The sequence below is a fragment of the Tasmannia lanceolata genome, unplaced genomic scaffold, assembly GCF_043159265.1.
Source record: "Tasmannia lanceolata isolate RefF3 unplaced genomic scaffold, GAP_Taslan_0.1 ptg000007l, whole genome shotgun sequence".
NCBI lineage: Eukaryota > Viridiplantae > Streptophyta > Magnoliopsida > Canellales > Winteraceae > Tasmannia > Tasmannia lanceolata.
The window spans coordinates 6,921,284-6,939,420 of NW_027518684.1; the positions used below are offsets into that span (position 1 = coordinate 6,921,284).

The window sequence follows — 18,137 nt, forward strand, 5'->3', positions numbered from 1 at the left end:
CTATGCCTCACATAACTTAGGCCCCCTGATTATAGAAGGTGCTCGGCAAACTCCTTAGCTGAATGTACAGTCGTCGTTCATGTGCATGTTATTTGGGACACCTTGTCCCCCGTCTGTACTGTGACTCTTGTATGGGATGAAATCGTTAATTTAAAAAAAAAAAAAAAAAAAAAAAGGTTTCTACCAAGAAAAAAAAGAAAAAAAGTTTCCAGTGTGAGCTGCCCGCCGAATGGGCAACCTGTGAAAAGGGCTACCGAAGGGGAAAAAGAAGAACAGAGCCTATAGTGAAAGTTGGCTGGCGAGAACATTGGATGTGTGGTGGAATGTTACGGTTCTAAGTGGGGGCCTTCCTATGTATGAGACTAGGTGGACCTAACCTGGTACAAGACAGGTTTAAAGGTCCTACCCTAACATGTTTCATCTGCTCTAGAGCTTCACTTATTGGTTAGGTATCTAATAACTCGGCAGGTTTTAAAGAAGAAGAAGAAGAAGAGGGTCTCTGAGAAAAGCCCTCAAAGCTGGTTTTCCATGCGTGGCGACAGTCGATACCGTGAGAAGAAAGTGGAGGTCTCCAGACAGATCTAAAGTGCGAACGGATTAAAATGAAAGCCATTTCTGTTTTTAAATTACTCAATTGAGTTACAAACATACATAATAACAGCTAGAGAATGGAAATGAAGCGCGAATAGATTAAGCTGAAAGTCATTTCTGTTTTTAAAATCACACAATTGAGGTACTGCAAACATACAAAATTACAGCTAAAACGATGTCATAACTCTTGTTTAGAGATTCCAAAACCCTCTCCCACTAGTTGCAGAAGGAGACCTCGCATTATCAAACCAACCCCAATATTCAGGGTTAGAAAAAGGCTGGCGACTCCAAAACCGGCTGCGGTGTGAACGGACCGGCCGACCCACTCCAAAATGCTAAACACTTCATCACAGCTTCTCCCAATTTACCCTCACCGATCGCCTCGTAGACCTTCTCAATATCCTCCCTGGACTCACCTTCTTCGCACCGCTGAGCAACTCTGTTCCTACCTCTGTCCTCACAAACCGATATATCGGATAAGTCCTGCATTTCTTTATCCGATTGGCTATCGGAAAATCACCATTATAGAATTTCTCCCTCGCTATTGGTATTTCCTTTTCCAATCCCTCCTTCAGTTCCTTCTGGAAAATTGGTATCCGCTTGAAAACCGAGTAACCATCTTCTTTTCCTTTCGATCCTTCGAGCGACTTCTCGACAAGAACTTCTCGTAATTGAAGTATGAGGGAGTAAGAAGGATTCGTAGGATCGTCAATATATGAAAAAACCGGTTGGTGATCGATAACTTGAGAGAGATCCTTCTCGCAAAATCGAGATTCGAGCAACAATTCATCCTCGGCGGTGCAGAGTGTCTTCCTTGACGTCTTTAAAACTACGTGTTTTACGACTACCCTCATGTTTTCCTCAAGATGACGAAGATCAACGGCTTGGCAGAGCCCCACCATGTATGTTGAAGACATAAGCTTCAAGATCTCGATTGCTTCTGCGCTCTTTCGCGAGGAAATCAAACCAAGAGAATTGATGTCCTGATTGTGCTGTTCTGCGCTATGAACGTGAGTAGTGACCGGATTGGCCAGATATTGAAGCTCCGAGCAGTAAGCCGCCATGGCAATCTCGGCACCTGTTGAAATATAAATGATTAAATAACACCATCTCTAACAACTAATTGGTTGTTTAACATGGTATGAGTGCAAATGCCTGAGAGTAGGTTCTGAGCATAGTTAGCAAAATGTGATTAGCAAAAAATATGGGAGTGGAAAAATTCGTGTTTAATATGGTATTAGTTAATAAATCATAGTAAAAAAAACAGAAACACAGAAAAACTGTGTTTAAAATTTAGTAAGTTTTTCAAAATATAGTGAGGGTAAAGATGGAAAGCTGGCAAAAAATGGGTTCAATATGTGTTTACAAAGTCTTCCTGAAAAAAGGAAGTTTTTTCACTGTAGAAGTTTTGAAGGGACCCCTTTGTTTAAAACAGCGTTTTGCTAACTATGGTCCTGGGTTCAAAATCAAAACCCAATAACTCATCTTCATTGCTAACCCAACAAAGGGCCCACATGTGCCAAGTGTATGGCCAACCCAAAAAAATAAGGTTCACCTGGCAAAATGGGACCCGTACCCGGCCCGCAGGGGTATGGTTACCAATTTAATACCTGCACCCAACCAGGTATTTTTGGAGTAATTGGTTGATTAACAGGACCTACGTACCTTTGAATCCATAATCGAGGCTTGGGTTGGGCCCACCGCTCAAATTAGATGGCAATCCATTGTTGTAGTAATCGCAGACGAGCTCAGAGAATTGTGAAAACATAAGCTTTCCAATAGCAGCAATGGCAATTCGGATATTATCCATCGAAACCCCAATCGGAGTTCCCTGAAAATTACCCCCGTGTAGGGCCATGTCTCGAGCAACATCAATCAGAGGATTATCATTTACTGAATTTATCTCCCGCTCGATCGAATGTGTCGCCATTCGAATCACTTCAACCTGTGGGCCCAGCCATTGTGGTGAGGTCCGAAGGGCATAACGGTCCTGTTTCGGCTTTGTCAACGGGTCTTTCTCGTGTCTGATTTTAGCTTCTTCAATAAAATCACTCCCGTCCAGGAGAAATTCCATAATTGCCCCTGCTTCAATCTGGCCCGGATGATGTTTGAGTTTATGCGTCAGAGGGTCCGTAAACTCTGGTTTTCCCTGCATAACTTCACAAAACATGGCCGAGAGAATTTCAGCTAAAAGGGCCAAAAGATTAGCATCAAAACAGACCGTGGCCGCCACGGCGGACCCCACCGCCGTTCCGTTCACCAATGCCAATCCTTCCTTTGCTTGCAACTCAAACGGACCCGCGATTCCGGCCCGTTTCAACGCTTCTTCCGACGTAATTTCTTCATTTTCCGGCGTAATAACTCTCGAATTATGCCTTCCGGTGAGCAATCCGGCGATATACGACAAGGGGACGAGATCACCGGACGCGGTGATAGTCCCTCTCAAAGGTAGTTTCGGTATTAAATTTTTGTTCATAACCTTAGCCATGGCTTCTAATAATTCCCAACGGATTCCTGAATATCCCTGCATTAAAGTATTAGTTCTCACCAACATTGCCGCCTTTGTATAACTCGCCGGAAGTGTCTCTTTTCCGATCACACTGGCGTTAAGGAACCGTATAAGCTCGGTTTGAAGATCCTCCGTCTTGTCCGTACGCCGTTGTGACGTGGCGCCGAACCCGGTAGTAACGCCGTACACGTCAGCACCACGTGCGATGTTTTCGGCCACCCATGTGGCACTCTCCGCCACACGGGCCCGGGCGGTGGGCTCGTCTAAGCTGACGTGGACGTCGGACCGGCGGGCCACCGCGGCGACTTGGGCCACCGTGAGGGTGGTGCCTTTGAGCTCGACGGTTTCGGCTTGTCGGAATTCCAACAACATTTGACGTACTTCGTCAAAGTGGTTGCACTCTAGTGCTTGTGAGGCTTTTCTCCAGTGGGGTGGTTTGGAAGCTGAGAAATTCTCACAAATTGAGTTCTTTACTTCTATGGGAAGGGTTGAAGGGCGACTCATGTCGATTGGCCGGGGCATTCCGCTGGTAGCCATTGAATCAGGGTGGGAATGAGTGGGAGAAGGGGAAGGTAGTGGATCAAATAATTTTTCAAGTTTGGATTAAAATGTGGGATTTATATAGGGTTGGGGTGTGAAGAATTTTTAGAAAATTTCTATTGTTCTTGGATGAATTACAATGGATCTCAAGGTGTGCTTGTGGGATTTCTCCAGCAGCGTCTGGGTGTTGGGCTGAGGCCCATGTAAATGAAGATGGGGTCTGTGGATCCAATAGTAATTGGCCTGATTTAAAAAGTATCAATAAAGATCGATCTGCCTCATTCTCAGCTGTTTGCTTTGCAAGCTTGGAAAGCTCTCGATCAAAATCATTTAGTTTCAGGAGGGATATTCTGGAAGTGGGGGCAGAGGATAGGGTCTACTTTTCTTGCTCCCCGTCCTCAGTGGAAGAAAGATCTGTGAGCCTTGAATGTCCTTCTGAAGGTTGGAGCTCGACGGCTGGGGTTTCACGAGCTGTTTTGGCAGACGTCGCTTCGCATCTGATCTTTGATATGGATATTGAGGAAGCTAGTATCATGGAGGTAGAGAAGAGTAGCAACCGGACAAGATCTCAAGAGGTTGGGGGCTCGTCTGTGGAAGTATCCTCGCTGGTTGGGGATCAGGCTCCCCAGAATAGGAAGTCCTTTTCTATGCGATCTGGAGCGATGGGCTTCGTCATCGAGGAGTGCGGCGGTTTGAGGAAAGATCAGCAATCAAGGCAACCAGTGTTGGTTATTCGAGTGGATTGTCTAGGTCTTTATGAGATGGGGAAATTCCGTATGCCCTCCGTTCTTAAATTGTCCCTTGTATCGAATGAGAGTTTTATCCGTCCTTTTGATAATACGAAGTTAAAGGGTTTTGGGAAAAAATTCAAGAAAAAAACACCCAAATATCTTAGTCTGAAGAAGATATGTCAGTGGGATCCTTTTTGTTGTCCGGAAGTTTTGTCTAAGGCAGCTCATTCGGATATAGTAGATACGGTTTTGAGTCCCACCGGGGCTTCCTTGGAAATAGAAAGTGAGTTTCGGGAAGATCCGATAGAAGGCAAATTTATTGAGGACCTTGTTGGTCATACCTTGGGAGTTAGTAAAATTTTGGGTGTTGTTTATGCCGGTCCTGAGGAAGATTTCATTTCTGAAATCCGATCAGCAGAGATGAGAGATTCGGTGTCGAAAGAGTCTCTGCGCAAAGGAGCTGGTAAGGGGGCTGGCGAGTCGTCAAGCAGGAAAGATAGAGAATTACAAAAACTAAGGATCGATCTAATCTACAAGCCTGAAGCGGCAATCGATGGGGAATCCGTGGATTTGTCGAGAAGAAATACCAGTGTTAGGAGGGGAAAGCGGTCTACAATATCGGGTGCGTGATGAAAATACTATCATGGAATGTTAATGGCCTGAATCATCAGGAGAAGAGAATTCAGGTTAAGGAGTTGGTTCGACAGTTCAAACCAGATCTTATCTGCTTACAGGAAACAAAAATGGAGGTTATAAATCGAAGAATTGTACAAGGTTTGGGAGTTCAAGGGGTCTGGGATTTCTCTTTTGTGGGATCGTCTGGAGCCTCGGGTGGGATCTTAGTAACATGGAATGAAAATGTCTGGCGGCTTCAGGATGTATGGAGGGGTAGGTTTTCTCTGTCGGTGGTCTTAAAAAAGGAGGATCATTCGATGTGGATGTTTTCAGGGGTTTATGGACCGGTTCTGAGAGAAGAAAAAAATCTGTTGTGGGAAGAATTAGAGAAGGTTAGGGATTTCTGGTCCATTCCTTGGTGTATTGGGGGGGACTTCAATGAGGTTAAAGAGGTGGGCGAAAGAATGGGCTGTGCGAGATCTAACTCTCACATCAAAGCGTTCGCCGAATTCATTGCAAAATTTGAACTCATTGATATATCTATGTCGGGAGATTATTTTACTTGGGCTAGGGGCTCTAGCAGAAGTAGGTTGGATAGATTCCTTGTAAGCTCTGAATGGTCGGGTATGGCTCCTGAGAGTTTTTCCAGAGCTCTAGTGTATTCAGTATCGGATCATTGTCCTCTCCTTCTTGACCCGCGCTTAGAGTCGTGGGGTCCTCCTCCTTTTAGATTTGAAATGGCATGGTTTCAATGTCCAAAAATGGAGGATCGATTGGGGAGTTGGTGGTCCTCATGTAATATGGAGGGGCCTGCAGATGTGGTGATAGGGAAAAAACTTAGATTTGTGAAGCACAATTTAAAAGTTTGGTCTAAGCAACAAAATCATCTACGTCACGGTAGGAAGGTGTGGTTGGAGAATCGCTTTAAAGAATTGATAGCTTTGAAGGAATGTGGTTTAAGCTCCGAGGTGGATTGGGCAGAGATGGGAAAAGCCAAACAGGAACATAAAGAGTTGCTGCTGCGAGAAGAAATTTCATGGAGGCAAAGATCAAGGGTGAGATGGCTGAAGGAGGGAGATAAGAACTCGGCTTTCTTTCACGCGATGGCTAGTGTTAGAAGAAGATCAAATAGAATTGAGTCTTTATCTGTGAATGGAATCAAGAGGAATACTAAAGAAGAGGTGTCCTCAGCTATCGTAGACTTTTATACTAAGTTATATGCTTCTGAAGGATCTTTACGTCCTATTCCGGAGGGTGTGGAGTTTAATAGCTTAAATCTGGAAGCCAGTTCGAGTTTGGAACAACCTTTTTCGGAGGAGGAAATTGAGAAAGGATTGTTCTCAATTCCCAAGGACAAAGCGCCTGGTCCGGATGGCTTCTGCTTAGCCTTCTTTCAATCCTGTTGGTCGGTAGTTAAAAGGGATATATTTCGATTCTTCAAGGAGTTCTTTGAAGGTATGGGTCTTGATAAGAGCACCGGGGCTACCTTTATAACATTAATACCTAAAATCAAGGGTGCATCCAGGGTGTCTGATTATCGTCCAATCAGCCTGGTTGGTTGCCTATACAAGGTGTTAGCAAAGGTATTAGCAGACAGGATTAAAATTGTGATTCCATTTGTTATCTCAGATACGCAGAGTGCCTTTATTAGTAAAAGGCAAATCTTGGATTGTTCTTTAATTGCGAACGAAGTTATTGACTCATATTCTAGAAGTGGCTCTGGGGGAGTTCTATGTAAGCTCGACATGGAGAAAGCCTATGATAGAGTGGACTGGGAGTGTCTGGATTATATTCTAGGGAGAATGGGTTTTGGAAACCGTTGGAGAAGCTGGATGAGACGCTGCATTTCCTCGGCATGGTTCTCTGTCCTGGTAAACGGGTCGCCAAAAGGCTTTTTTAAGTCATCTAGAGGGCTAAGGCAGGGGGATCCATTATCTCCGTTTCTTTTTCTAATTGTTGCGGAGTCTCTCAATAGGTTGATGGTAAAAGGAAGCAGTAGGGGTCTGCTGGAGGGCTTCATCATTGGTCGTGACAGAGTTGAAGTGTCGCTCCTGCAATTCGCTGACGATACATTATTGTTCTATGCCCCTGTCAGAGAGAAGATTTTAAATTTGAAGGCTTTGCTAAGATGCTATGAGATGATTACTGGGCAAAGATCAAATTTCCAGAAATCCAGTTTGTTTGCTATAAATATTCCTTCATCAGAAGCTATCGAGTTTGCAGGTGTGATGGGATGCAGGTTGGAGACTTTTCCTTCATCATATCTTGGTCTCCCTTTAGGGGTGGGGAGGCCGGGAAAGGAGATATGGAATCCTATTGTAGAGAGAATTGAAAGAAGGTTGGAAACCTGGAAAAGAAACCTTATGTCGAAAGGTGGCAGATTAGTTTTAGTCAAAGCAGTTTTGGCTAACATTCCTATATACTATCTGTCACTTTTCAGCTGCCCGGTGAGTGTTATCTTGAAAATTGAAATGCTTCAAAGAAGATTTTTGTGGGGTGGGTCTTCCCCGAAAGGAGGAATTCCTTTAGTCAAATGGGAAAAGGTTTGTATTCCTATAAAGAATGGAGGGTTGGGAATCCGGCGTTTAAAAGAATTTAATGTTGCCCTTTTGGGCAAATGGCTCTGGCGATTTGGTTTGGAACAATCGTCGCTATGGGTGAAAGTTGTCGGGAGCAAGTATGGCTTCTTACAAGGCAGCTGGTGTTCGGATGATAAGTATGGTAAGCAAGGAAGGACCATTTGGCGTAATATTTTGAGGCTCAAGCAAAATTTTGAGGCCGGAATCAGGTTTAAAGTCTACTCGGGTGATCAAATTAGATTTTGGTCGGACCCTTGGTGCTCATCCGATCCTTTGGCAGTGTTGTTCCCTGGATTGTTCTCAGTGGCCTCGATCAAAGACGTGACGGTTGCTGCTTGCTTTGAAAGAAGTCACAATCGGGTAATATGGTTCCCTTGTTTCAGAAGAAATTTTTTTGAGCGAGAATTGGCGGATATCTCTCAGTTGCTTCACCTCATTGAGGGGTGCTATATTAAAAAAAGTGGGGCGGATAAACGGGTCTGGATTTGGCATCCTTCTGGGGTTTTTTCCGTGAAATCCTTTTACTATTGGTTAGTACCTGTTCCTGAATCCCCTAGTTTTGCTGCGGTCTGGAAGTTTCTGAGCCCTCCTTCGGTATCTTTCTTTAGTTGGGCGGTGTGTAATGGGAGGATTCAGACCATCGATTTTTTACGAAAGCGAGGTATGTGTTTGGTGGATCATTGTCCGCTTTGTTTGGAGGATGGGGAATCGATTGACCACCTGTTTATCCATTGTAAGATATCAAGGGTGATTTGGGCTTCAATTCTGGGCAGGTTTGGGATTTGTTGGGTCTTCCCCAAGTCCTTAGCCGATCTCTTCTCGAGCTGGGATTATGTTCCTTGGAAGAAAAAAGGTAAGATGCTTTGGAGGTTATGCTTGGTTGCATTATGGTGGGTCATTTGGAAGGAACGAAACTCGAGAGTTTTTGAAGGATCCGCAAAGTCAGCAGATTGGTTATATAATAAAATCATAGCGCTGGTCATTTTTTGGGTAAAAAGCTCTCCTTTGTTTAAGTTCGTCTCAGCTTTCGATCTTTGGGAGGGTTGGCGCTCGGTGTGCTCTGAAGGTATGAGTCGTCCAAAGAGAAATCTGAAATGGGAAGCTCCCCTTGAAGGTTTTACTAAATTAAATTTTGATGGGTCATGTTTTGGAAATCCGGGTCCAGGTGGGATTAGAGGCCTTCTTAGGGACTCCCTAGGGGGCGTTTTGTGGGCTTTCGCAGGTCCCATTGGAAGATCTGATTCGTCTGAAGCGGAAGTAAGAGCGGCATATCAGGGGATTAAGCGTCTAAGTGTTGATTCCTATGATAGGACAATTGTGGAAGGAGACTCTTTTAATGTTATCGGTTGGTTATCGGGCCGAGTGGTTCCTCCGTGGCGTTTTTTAAGCTATTTTGAGGAAATTCATGATCTTATCTCAGAATCCGATATGGTTTGTAAGCATGTTAGGCGTGAAGCAAATGGAAAGGCGGATTCCCTCGCTAAATCTGGTGTTGCAAGAGAAGGGCTGGAGTGGTTCGACTTCCTTCCTCCGTGAGAAAAAGGGGCTGTTACTTTGATGCTTCTTTTCCTGTTTTTCTTGTATTAAGATTCTAGTTTTATCTTTGTATCTCTGGTGGTCCATCTCGGATCCCTTTTTCTATATATTATCATTTTAAAAAAAAAAGAGCACATACGAGATAAACATAGAAAGAAATAAACATAACCAAGGCAAGAGATAATTCTAGAAATCCTACCTATTAAGATTAGCCTAATTGTTAATTTAAGCTAGCTACCTAATCTTGCTAGGTTACTCCATTCAACCCACTTGGCTAATCTAGCACCATGGTGATCCAACTGTGTGAATTCAACAGAATCTGACTGTGAGATCTCACATATTCTGATACACCCTCTTTCTAGGGTTGGCCTACACGTGGCACATGTGGCGCCTCTTTTGGGTATGGCCATTGCATGTGGATTTTTGCTATCCGGGAGGTTTGAACTCAGGACCTTTGCTTTGATACGATGTGAAACTACCTGTTACTCCAAAAGCTTAAGCTGTTGGAGAAGGTGTTATTAAATCTTTTATAATTTAACAACAACTCGGCAGGTTTTAAAGAAGAAGAAGAAGAGGGCCTCTGAGAAAAGCCCTCAAAGCTGGTTTTCCATACGTGGCTACAGTTGATACTGAGAGCAGAAAGCGGCGGTCTCCAAGCAGATATGAAGTGCGAACGGATTAAAATGAAAGCCATTTCTGTTTTTAAATTACTCAATTGAGTTACAATTATACATAATAACAGCTAGAGCATGGAAATGAAGTGCGAATAGATTAAGCTGAAAGTCATTTCTGTTTTTAAAATCACACAATTGAGGTACAAACATACAAAATAACACCTAAAACGATGTCATAACTCTTGTTTAGAGATTCCAAAACCCTCTCCCACTAGTTGCAGAAGGAGACCTCGCATTATCAAACCAACCCCAATATTCAGGGTTAGAAAAGGCTGGCGACTCCAAAACCGGCTGCGGTGTGAACGGACCGGCCGACCCACTCCAAAATGCTAAACACTTCATCACAACTTCTCCCAATTTACCCTCACCGATTGCCTCATAGACCTTCTCAATATCCTCCCCTGGACTCACCTTCTTCGCACCGCTGAGCAACTCCGTTCCGACCTCTGTCCTCACAAACCGATATATCGGATAAGTCCTGCATTTCTTTATCCGATTCGCTATCGGAAAATCACCATTATAGAATTTCTCCCTCGCTATTGGTATTTCCTTTTCCAATCCCTCCTTCAGTTCCTTCTGGAAAATCGGTATCCGCTTGAAAACCGAGTAACCATCTTCTTTCTCTTCTTTTTCTTTCGATCCTTCGAGCGACTTCTCGACAAGAACTTCTCGTAATTGAAGCATGAGGGAGTAAGAAGGATTCGTAGGATCGTCAATATATGAAAAAACCGGTTGGTGATCGATAACTTGAGAGAGCTCCTTCTCGCAAAATCGAGATTCGAGCAACAATCCATCCTCGGCGGTGTAGAGTGTCTTCCTTGACGTCTTTAAAACCACGTGTTTTACGACTTCCCTCATGTTTTCCTCAAGATGACGAAGATCAACTGCTTGGCAGAGCCCCACCATGTATGTTGAAGACATAAGCTTCAAGATATCGATAGCTTCCGCGCTCTTTCGTGCGGAAATCAAACCAAGAGAATTGACGTCCTGATTGTGCTGTTCTGCGCTTTGAACGTGAGTCGTGACCGGATTAGCCAAATATTGAAGCTCGGAGCAGTAAGCGGCCATGGCGATCTCAGCCCCTGTTGAAGTATAAATGATTAAATAACATCATCTCTAACAACTTGAGCTTTTGGAGTAATTGATTCTTTAACATGGTATCAGAGCAAATGCCTCAAAGCAGGTTCTAGGCGTAGTTAAATACTCTAACGCAGTAAAGGGCCCACATGTGCCAGGCCAACCCAAAAAATAAGGGTCAAACGTGAGGGGAGTGTTGAAGCATAAATGATTAAATAATCTAACAGTATAAGCTTTTTGGAGTAATTAGTTGTTTAACAGGACCCTACCTTTGAAACCATAATCGAGGCTTGGGTTGGGCCCACCGCTCAAATTAGACGGCAATCCATTGTTGTAGTAATCGCAGACGAGCTCAGAGAATTGTGCAAACATAAGCTTTCCAATAGCAGCAATGGCAATTCGGATATTATCCATCGAAACCCCAATCGGAGTTCCCTGAAAATTACCCCCGTGTAGGGCCATGTCTCGAGCAACATCAATCAGAGGATTATCATTTACTGAATTTATCTCCCGCTCGATCGAATGTGTCGCCATTCGAATCACTTCAACCTGTGGGCCCAGCCATTGTGGTGAGGTCCGAAGGGCATAACGGTCCTGTTTCGGCTTTGTCAACGGGTCTTTCTCGTGTCTGATTTTAGCTTCTTCAATAAAATCACTCCCGTCGAGGAGAAATTCCATAATTGCCCCTGCTTCAATCTGGCCCGGATGGTGTTTGAGTTTATGCGTCAGAGGGTCCGTAAACTCTGGTTTTCCCTGCATAACTTCACAAAACATGGCCGAGAGAATTTCAGCTAAAAGGGCCAAAAGATTAGCATCAAAACAGACCGTGGCCGCCACGGCGGACCCCACCGCCGTTCCGTTCACCAATGCCAATCCTTCCTTTGCTTGCAACTCAAACGGATCCGCGATTCCGGCCCGTTTCAACGCTTCTTCCGACGTAATTTCTTCATTTTCCGGCGTAATAACTCTCGAATTATGCCTTCCGGTGAGCAATCCGGCGATATACGACAAGGGGACGAGATCACCGGACGCGGTGATAGTCCCTCTCAAGGGTAGTTTCGGTATTAAATTTTTGTTCATGAGCTTTGTCATGGCTTCTAATAATTCCCAACGGATTCCTGAGTAACCCTGCATTAAAGTATTCGTTCTCACCAGCATTGCCGCCTTTGTATAACTCGCCGGAAGTGTCTCTTTTCCGATGACACCGGCGTTAAGGAACCGTATAAGCTCGGTTTGAAGATCCTCCGTCTTGTCCGTACGCCGTTGTGACGTGGCGCCGAACCCGGTAGTAACGCCGTACACATCAGCACCACGTGCGATGTTTTCGGCCACCCATGTGGCACTCTCCGCCACACGGGCCCGGGCGGTGGGCTCGTCTAAGCTGACGTGGACGTCGGACCGGCGACCCACCGCGGCAACTTGGGCTACCGTAAGGGTGGTGCCTTTGAGCTCGACGGTTTCGGCTTGCCGGAATTCCGACAACATTCGACAGACTTCGTCAAAGTGATTGCACCCTAAGGTTTCTGCAAATTTTTTCCAGTGGGGAGGTTTTGAAGCTGGGAAATTCTCACAAAGTGGGTTCTTTACGTCTATGGGAAGGGTTGAAGGGCGACTTGTGTCAATTGGCCGAGGGGTTCCGTCGGAAGCCATTGCTAGGAAGAATCAGGGTGGGAATGAGTAGGAGAAAGGGAAGGTGGTGGATCAAATAATTCTTAAACTTTGGAGTAAAATGTGGGATTTATATAGGGTTGGGGTGCAAGTGGGATAGAGAAAGAGTCGTAGTAAACTGTGAAGTGGTGTTTGGTAGAGCATATACAAATGTGCATATGCTCATTTCCATGTAATTGGTTTTCAAGGTTTTGGGTTTCATTGTTTTTTTTCTATTGAGTAGTGAAATTAGTTGGTGGCTTCGTGGTGATGTGGCCTTCCGCACTCCTACTTTGACCGGTGACTTTTTGAAAAGATGCTCTACTTTTGGGTGTGTTTCATATTTGTGTGTTTCATATTTTATTCCTTAAATGGCGGATCTACCCCTGATCAATTTAGAGGAATGCTAGACGGAAGGGCTCCCTTCAGAAATTAGATGAAAGGGCGTGCCCATTCCTTGAACATTACCATTTACCAACATGCATTGTCAAAGAGCATTAATTGCATTTTGTCAGAATCAATTTTTTAAAAGGGTTTAATTAATGGAAAATTGTAAAAAGACAGACAATGTTGGTAAAGCTTCTTACTAAAAGACAATTAGTGTTTGGATAATTGGATGTATGAATTTTTTTTTGGAATCTTGCTATGGAAAATTAAAATATTTGGTAAACCCATTTTGCACGGAATTGTTTTCAATAGGGCTGCAACTCGAGCCGGGTTTTACCCGACCCGCATCGACCCGACCCGAAAATAGCCTGGGTTGGGTTCAGGTTTCATGGGTTTCGGGTCGAGCCGGGTTGAGCATTCAAATGCCCGCATGAATCTCGGGTTGAGCCGGGTTTGAAGGGGCCCGACCCGACCCGACCCGAGTTACATAAGTTATAGTATGTACATTTTTTTCTATTGTTAGTTAAAAGTTAAAAGTGAAAACCCACGCACCCACTGTTATTGTATGTGAGTGTAATTTTTGCTTCTATGAGTTGAGTTGATTCAAGTGTTTGATTCAGCATTGTTTGATTGTAATTACAACATTGTTTGATTACAGCATTGTTTGATTCAAGTGTAATGTGAGTGTAATTACATCATTGTTTGATTCAAGTGTAATGTGAGTGTAATTTCTGCTTCTATGAGTTGAGTTGCCTTGCCAAACAAGAATTTTCCTTAAAAAATTGCGTCAACATGAAAAAACCCGACCCGACCCGAGATTTATCATGGGTAGGGCCGGGTTTGGGAATCGTGGGTTTTCCGAAAAAAAACCCGACCCGACCCGAGTTGCAGCCCTAGTTTTCAAGGTAAATCGAACCCCATCTCTCTCTCTCTCTCTCTCTCTCTCTCTCTCTCTCTCTCTCTCTCTCTATATATATATATATATATATATATATATATATATATATATAGGAAAGGTGTGCGTACTCGGTCGAGTAGATAAGCTTATCTACTCGGTCGGGTTAAAAACAGTGTTTGTCCATTTTTCCCTCCACTGTTGCATGGGTTAGGATAATACTATGGGGCTGATTTTTTGTGGACACCCTATCTAGGTAAGGGCCTTTCAAATGAATGGTTTGGATCACCCAAAAAATGTGGGCCCCCACTGTTTTTAACCTAACCGAGTAGATAAGCTTATCTACTCGACCGAGTACGCACACCTTTCACTATATATATATATATATATATATATATATATATATATATATATATATATATATATGAGAGAGAACATTTCCTACACACTTGTATAGGTAAGTTACCTACACTCTACCTTAAAATACAGTGGGGGCTCACATTGTTTGGGTGATCCAAACAATTCATTTGAATGGTCCTCACATAGATAAGGTGTCCACAAAAAATCAGATCCATAGGATCATGAGGTAAAATGGACGTGTATAAACCTTCACAAATTAGTCCATTTTTTGCCTCCATAGTTTGAATGGTTAGGATAATCCTATGGATCTGATTTTTTGTGGACACCCTATCTATGTGAGGAGCATTCAAATGAATGGTTTGGATCACCCAAACAATGTGGGTCCCTACTGTATTTTAAGGTAGTGTGTAGGTAACTTACCTACACAAGTGTGTAGGAAATGTTCTCTCATATATATATATATATATATATATATATATATATATATATATATATATATATATATATATATATATATGGGGTCGATTTAAGATCTATGGGGATCGATTTATCACTGCCCAAATTGAAAACCTAGTAGGCTTGGGAATTTTATTTTTGATGAAATTTTGTCAACAAAAACTATTGATTTTCATAATTTTCTTTTCCCTAGATCTAAATACCTCTTATAGTTATATTGCCATGCTCAGGCCTTGTAGATGATTAGAAGCGTTGATCCATATGGCGACCATAAGTCGGGCCAAGTGTTGTTGAGAACACCTTGATGAGATGATCCTAGGACCTTGAGTCCTTGATCCATAAAGCCTATCTTTAAGTTTCTGCCAAGAAATACTAAAAGTTGACTTTTGTAGACCTTTATCTTAGTCACGGGATGTCAGATCTATATGTGACCAAGGCCATATGGTCCCCCTAATGGTGTTCAATGAGATCTACATTGTTGATTTCACATACATATCCCCTTGGGGGACCAAAATTTCCTCTTACAATTGAGCCAACTGTATTTTTTACCCACTCGTTTTCTAAGAAATTCCTATCTTCGTTGGATTGCAAGAAATTATCTCTGATGGAAAATTATTTCTATTGATTTTTTTTTTCATTGAGGAATTATGTCTGATTAATTTAGAGGGATAACATCATACACCGAAGGTCCCTAACTGACAAATTGGATAGGGTTGGTTTACCTTATATTTTTTTTATGTGTAAGAAATAAGAAATTTTAGATTTTTTTCCTTTCCGAACTTTTCCAATAAAATTCCTACAATCCAACGGCGCCCATCTATGAAGAAAAGATAACTCAAACCGACCCTATTTAATTTATTTTAGAGGGGTTTTCAATTTATTTAATTCCTAAAATGATTTTTTTGTTGAAGGTTTTTTTACGAGAATAATGGTTTTTTTTCCTGTCCGAACTTTTCTAATAAAATTCCTACAATCCAATGGGGCCCATCTATGAAGAAAAGATAACTCAAACCGACCCTATTTAATTTATTTTAGACGGATTTTCAATTTATTTAATTCCTAAAATAATTTTTTTGTTTAAGGTTTTTTGACGAGAATAATGGAAGAAAAATATTATGGTTGGTTATTTCCTAGTTTTTTTCTAAAAATATTGGAAGGGAAATCAAAAAATGCTAAAACTGATTAAATTTGCCATTTTAAAATTTTTAACAGCGAAAATTAAAGTTCGTGAGTATTAGGGACCTTTTAGCAAATATTTTCTAGAAGTAGGTCTGTTCAGCTAATATGCTTTTCTGAAGGACTAATAAGCAATTATTTTGCCATGCGGGGACTAATCAGCAAAAATCCCTTATAATAAACTATGGTAAATTAGTGTGTAGACATTATCTTTTTTATATTATGTGACCTTATTTTTTCAACACAACCACAAAAGCATTCAAAATCCCAACAACCTTCACTGGTAAGATACCCTTTGATTATTTCTTCATGGTGGTTTTTAAAAACTAAGACCCAATAAAATTTTAGATTTTTTTTCCTTTCCGAACTTTTTCAATAAAACTCCTACAATCCAACGGCGCCCATCTATGAAGAAAAGATAACTTAAACCGACCTTATTTAATTTATTTTAGAGGGGTTGTCAATTTATTTAATTCCTAAAATGATTTTTTTGTTGAAGGTTTTTTGACGAGAATAATGGTTTTTTTCCTTTCCGAACTTTTCCAATAAAATTCCTACAATCCTATGGGGCCCATCTATGAAGAAAAGATAACTCAAACCGACCTTATTTAATTTATTCTAGACGGATTTTCAATTTATTTAATTCGTAAAATGATTTTTTTGACGAGAATAATGGAAGAGATAATATTATTGTTGATTATTTCCTAGTTTTTTTCTAAAAATATTCGAAGGGAAATCAAAAAATGCTAAAACTGATTTATTGGAAGGTAAATAAAAAAACACTAAAACTGATTAAATGGGAGGCAGGGGTAAATTTGCCATTTTAAAATTTTTAACGGAGAAAATTAAATTCGTGAGTATTAGGGACCTTTTAGCAAATATTTTTCAAAAGTCGGTCTCTTGAGCTAATATGCTTTTCTTAAGGACTAATAAGCAATTATTTTGCCATGCGGGGACTAATCAGCAAAAATCCCTTACATTAAACTATGGTAAATTAGTGTGTAGACAGTATTTTTTTTATATTATGTGACCTTATTTTTTCAACACAACCACAAAAGCATTCAAAATCCCAACAACCTTCACTGGTATGATACCCTTTGATTATTGCTTCATGGTGGTTTTTATGAACTAAGACCCAATAAAATTTTAGATTTTTTTTCCTTTCCGCACTTTTTCAATAAAATTCCTACAATCCAACGGTGCCCATCTATGAAGAAAAGATAACTCAAACCGACCCTATTTAATTTATTTTAGAGGGGTTGTCAATTTATTTAATTCCTAAAATGATTTTTTTGTTGAAGGTTTTTTTAAGAGAATAATGGTTTTTTTTCCTTTCCGAACTTTTCCAATAAAATTCCTACAATCCAATGGGGCCTGTGGAACCAGATCCGGGACGGGCGTGAGGGGACGGGCCCCCGCGCGAGTCTCTAGATCGTCCACGTGAAGGAGAGCCCCACCAAGGAACTCTCGAAAGAGTGCCCCTCACAGCATGAGCGGCGATGTAAAGTGAGATACCTCTCGATTCGGGGACTAGCCCGGATTCGAGACGCACCCTAAGCAAAGAAAGAGTCGCCATCCAAGGAAGTGGGCCCTGGATCCCATGCTGTGCTCTGTCGCAACAGATAACCAGAGATACGAAGGGTTCGTGCCTGATGACGAATGGGGAAGGGGTTAGGCGCCCCCAATTCGCCCAAGTGCGAGCACCTGGTCTCTTATGCCATTTATTATTAACTTTGAAGAATTTTGGGCGAAAATCATGTGAAATGGGAACGAGCATCCCCGAGAAAACGTCTATCTAAGCATGCATGACCCGGGGATGAGCAAAAGAAAATAGACGTCCAAATCCTAACTCACCGCATCTACTCCTAACCCATCACATCTAGGAAAGCAGTAACATCCGCATGCACAACTACAACTAAACAAGCAATATCAGATATGGTAAGCAAAAAAAGCAGTAAATAGCGCACAAAGAATAAGCAAGCTGAAAATAAACACACAAGGAACCAAATACAAACACACGATAAACTAAAAGATGCAAGGAAAGAAGGGATCGAAAAATAGACGGTATGCGCAAACCCAAAATGCCAGGTAAAAGAAAATGAGACATACGATAGGCTCAGAGGGCGATTCAAAGGAATCAAGCCCAGCGATCCTAATCTGCTGAAGATCGGATAAGTCTCGCGATCGTCATGACCTATCGTTGGGCTCAGCGAGGACAATCCCTGTAAAGGGGCCGCGCTACGTCATCGCCCGTCCCAAAACCCGATAAAACGTCAGAAAACCGATGGAAACCCGGAAAATCACGATGAAAACCGAAAATGGAATGAAAAGAGGGCTCCGAGTGACCTGGCAATCACCATCCTT

General features: G+C 42.2%; 2 protein-coding genes across 2 annotated transcripts; both read right to left on the bottom strand.

Annotated features, from left to right (window-relative positions):
• Nucleotides 1-797: 797 nt before the first annotated feature.
• On the bottom strand, nt 798-3,521 carry LOC143881651 (phenylalanine ammonia-lyase-like). The gene is made up of 2 exons (XM_077384870.1): nt 2,257-3,521; nt 798-1,669 (listed from the first exon to the last, which is right to left on the bottom strand). Exons 1-2 carry the CDS (start codon nt 3,470-3,472, stop codon nt 939-941), a joined length of 1,947 nt encoding a protein of 648 aa, XP_077240985.1. The 5' UTR covers nt 3,473-3,521; the 3' UTR covers nt 798-938.
• A 6,258-nt stretch (nt 3,522-9,779) lies between these two features.
• Nucleotides 9,780-12,711, bottom strand: LOC143881652 (phenylalanine ammonia-lyase 2-like). Its single transcript, XM_077384871.1, has 2 exons — nt 11,122-12,711; nt 9,780-10,857 (listed from the first exon to the last, which is right to left on the bottom strand). The coding sequence occupies exons 1-2, from the start codon at nt 12,500-12,502 to the stop codon at nt 9,962-9,964; spliced, it is 2,277 nt and encodes a 758-aa protein (XP_077240986.1). The 5' UTR covers nt 12,503-12,711; the 3' UTR covers nt 9,780-9,961.
• Nucleotides 12,712-18,137: the final 5,426 nt, after the last annotated feature.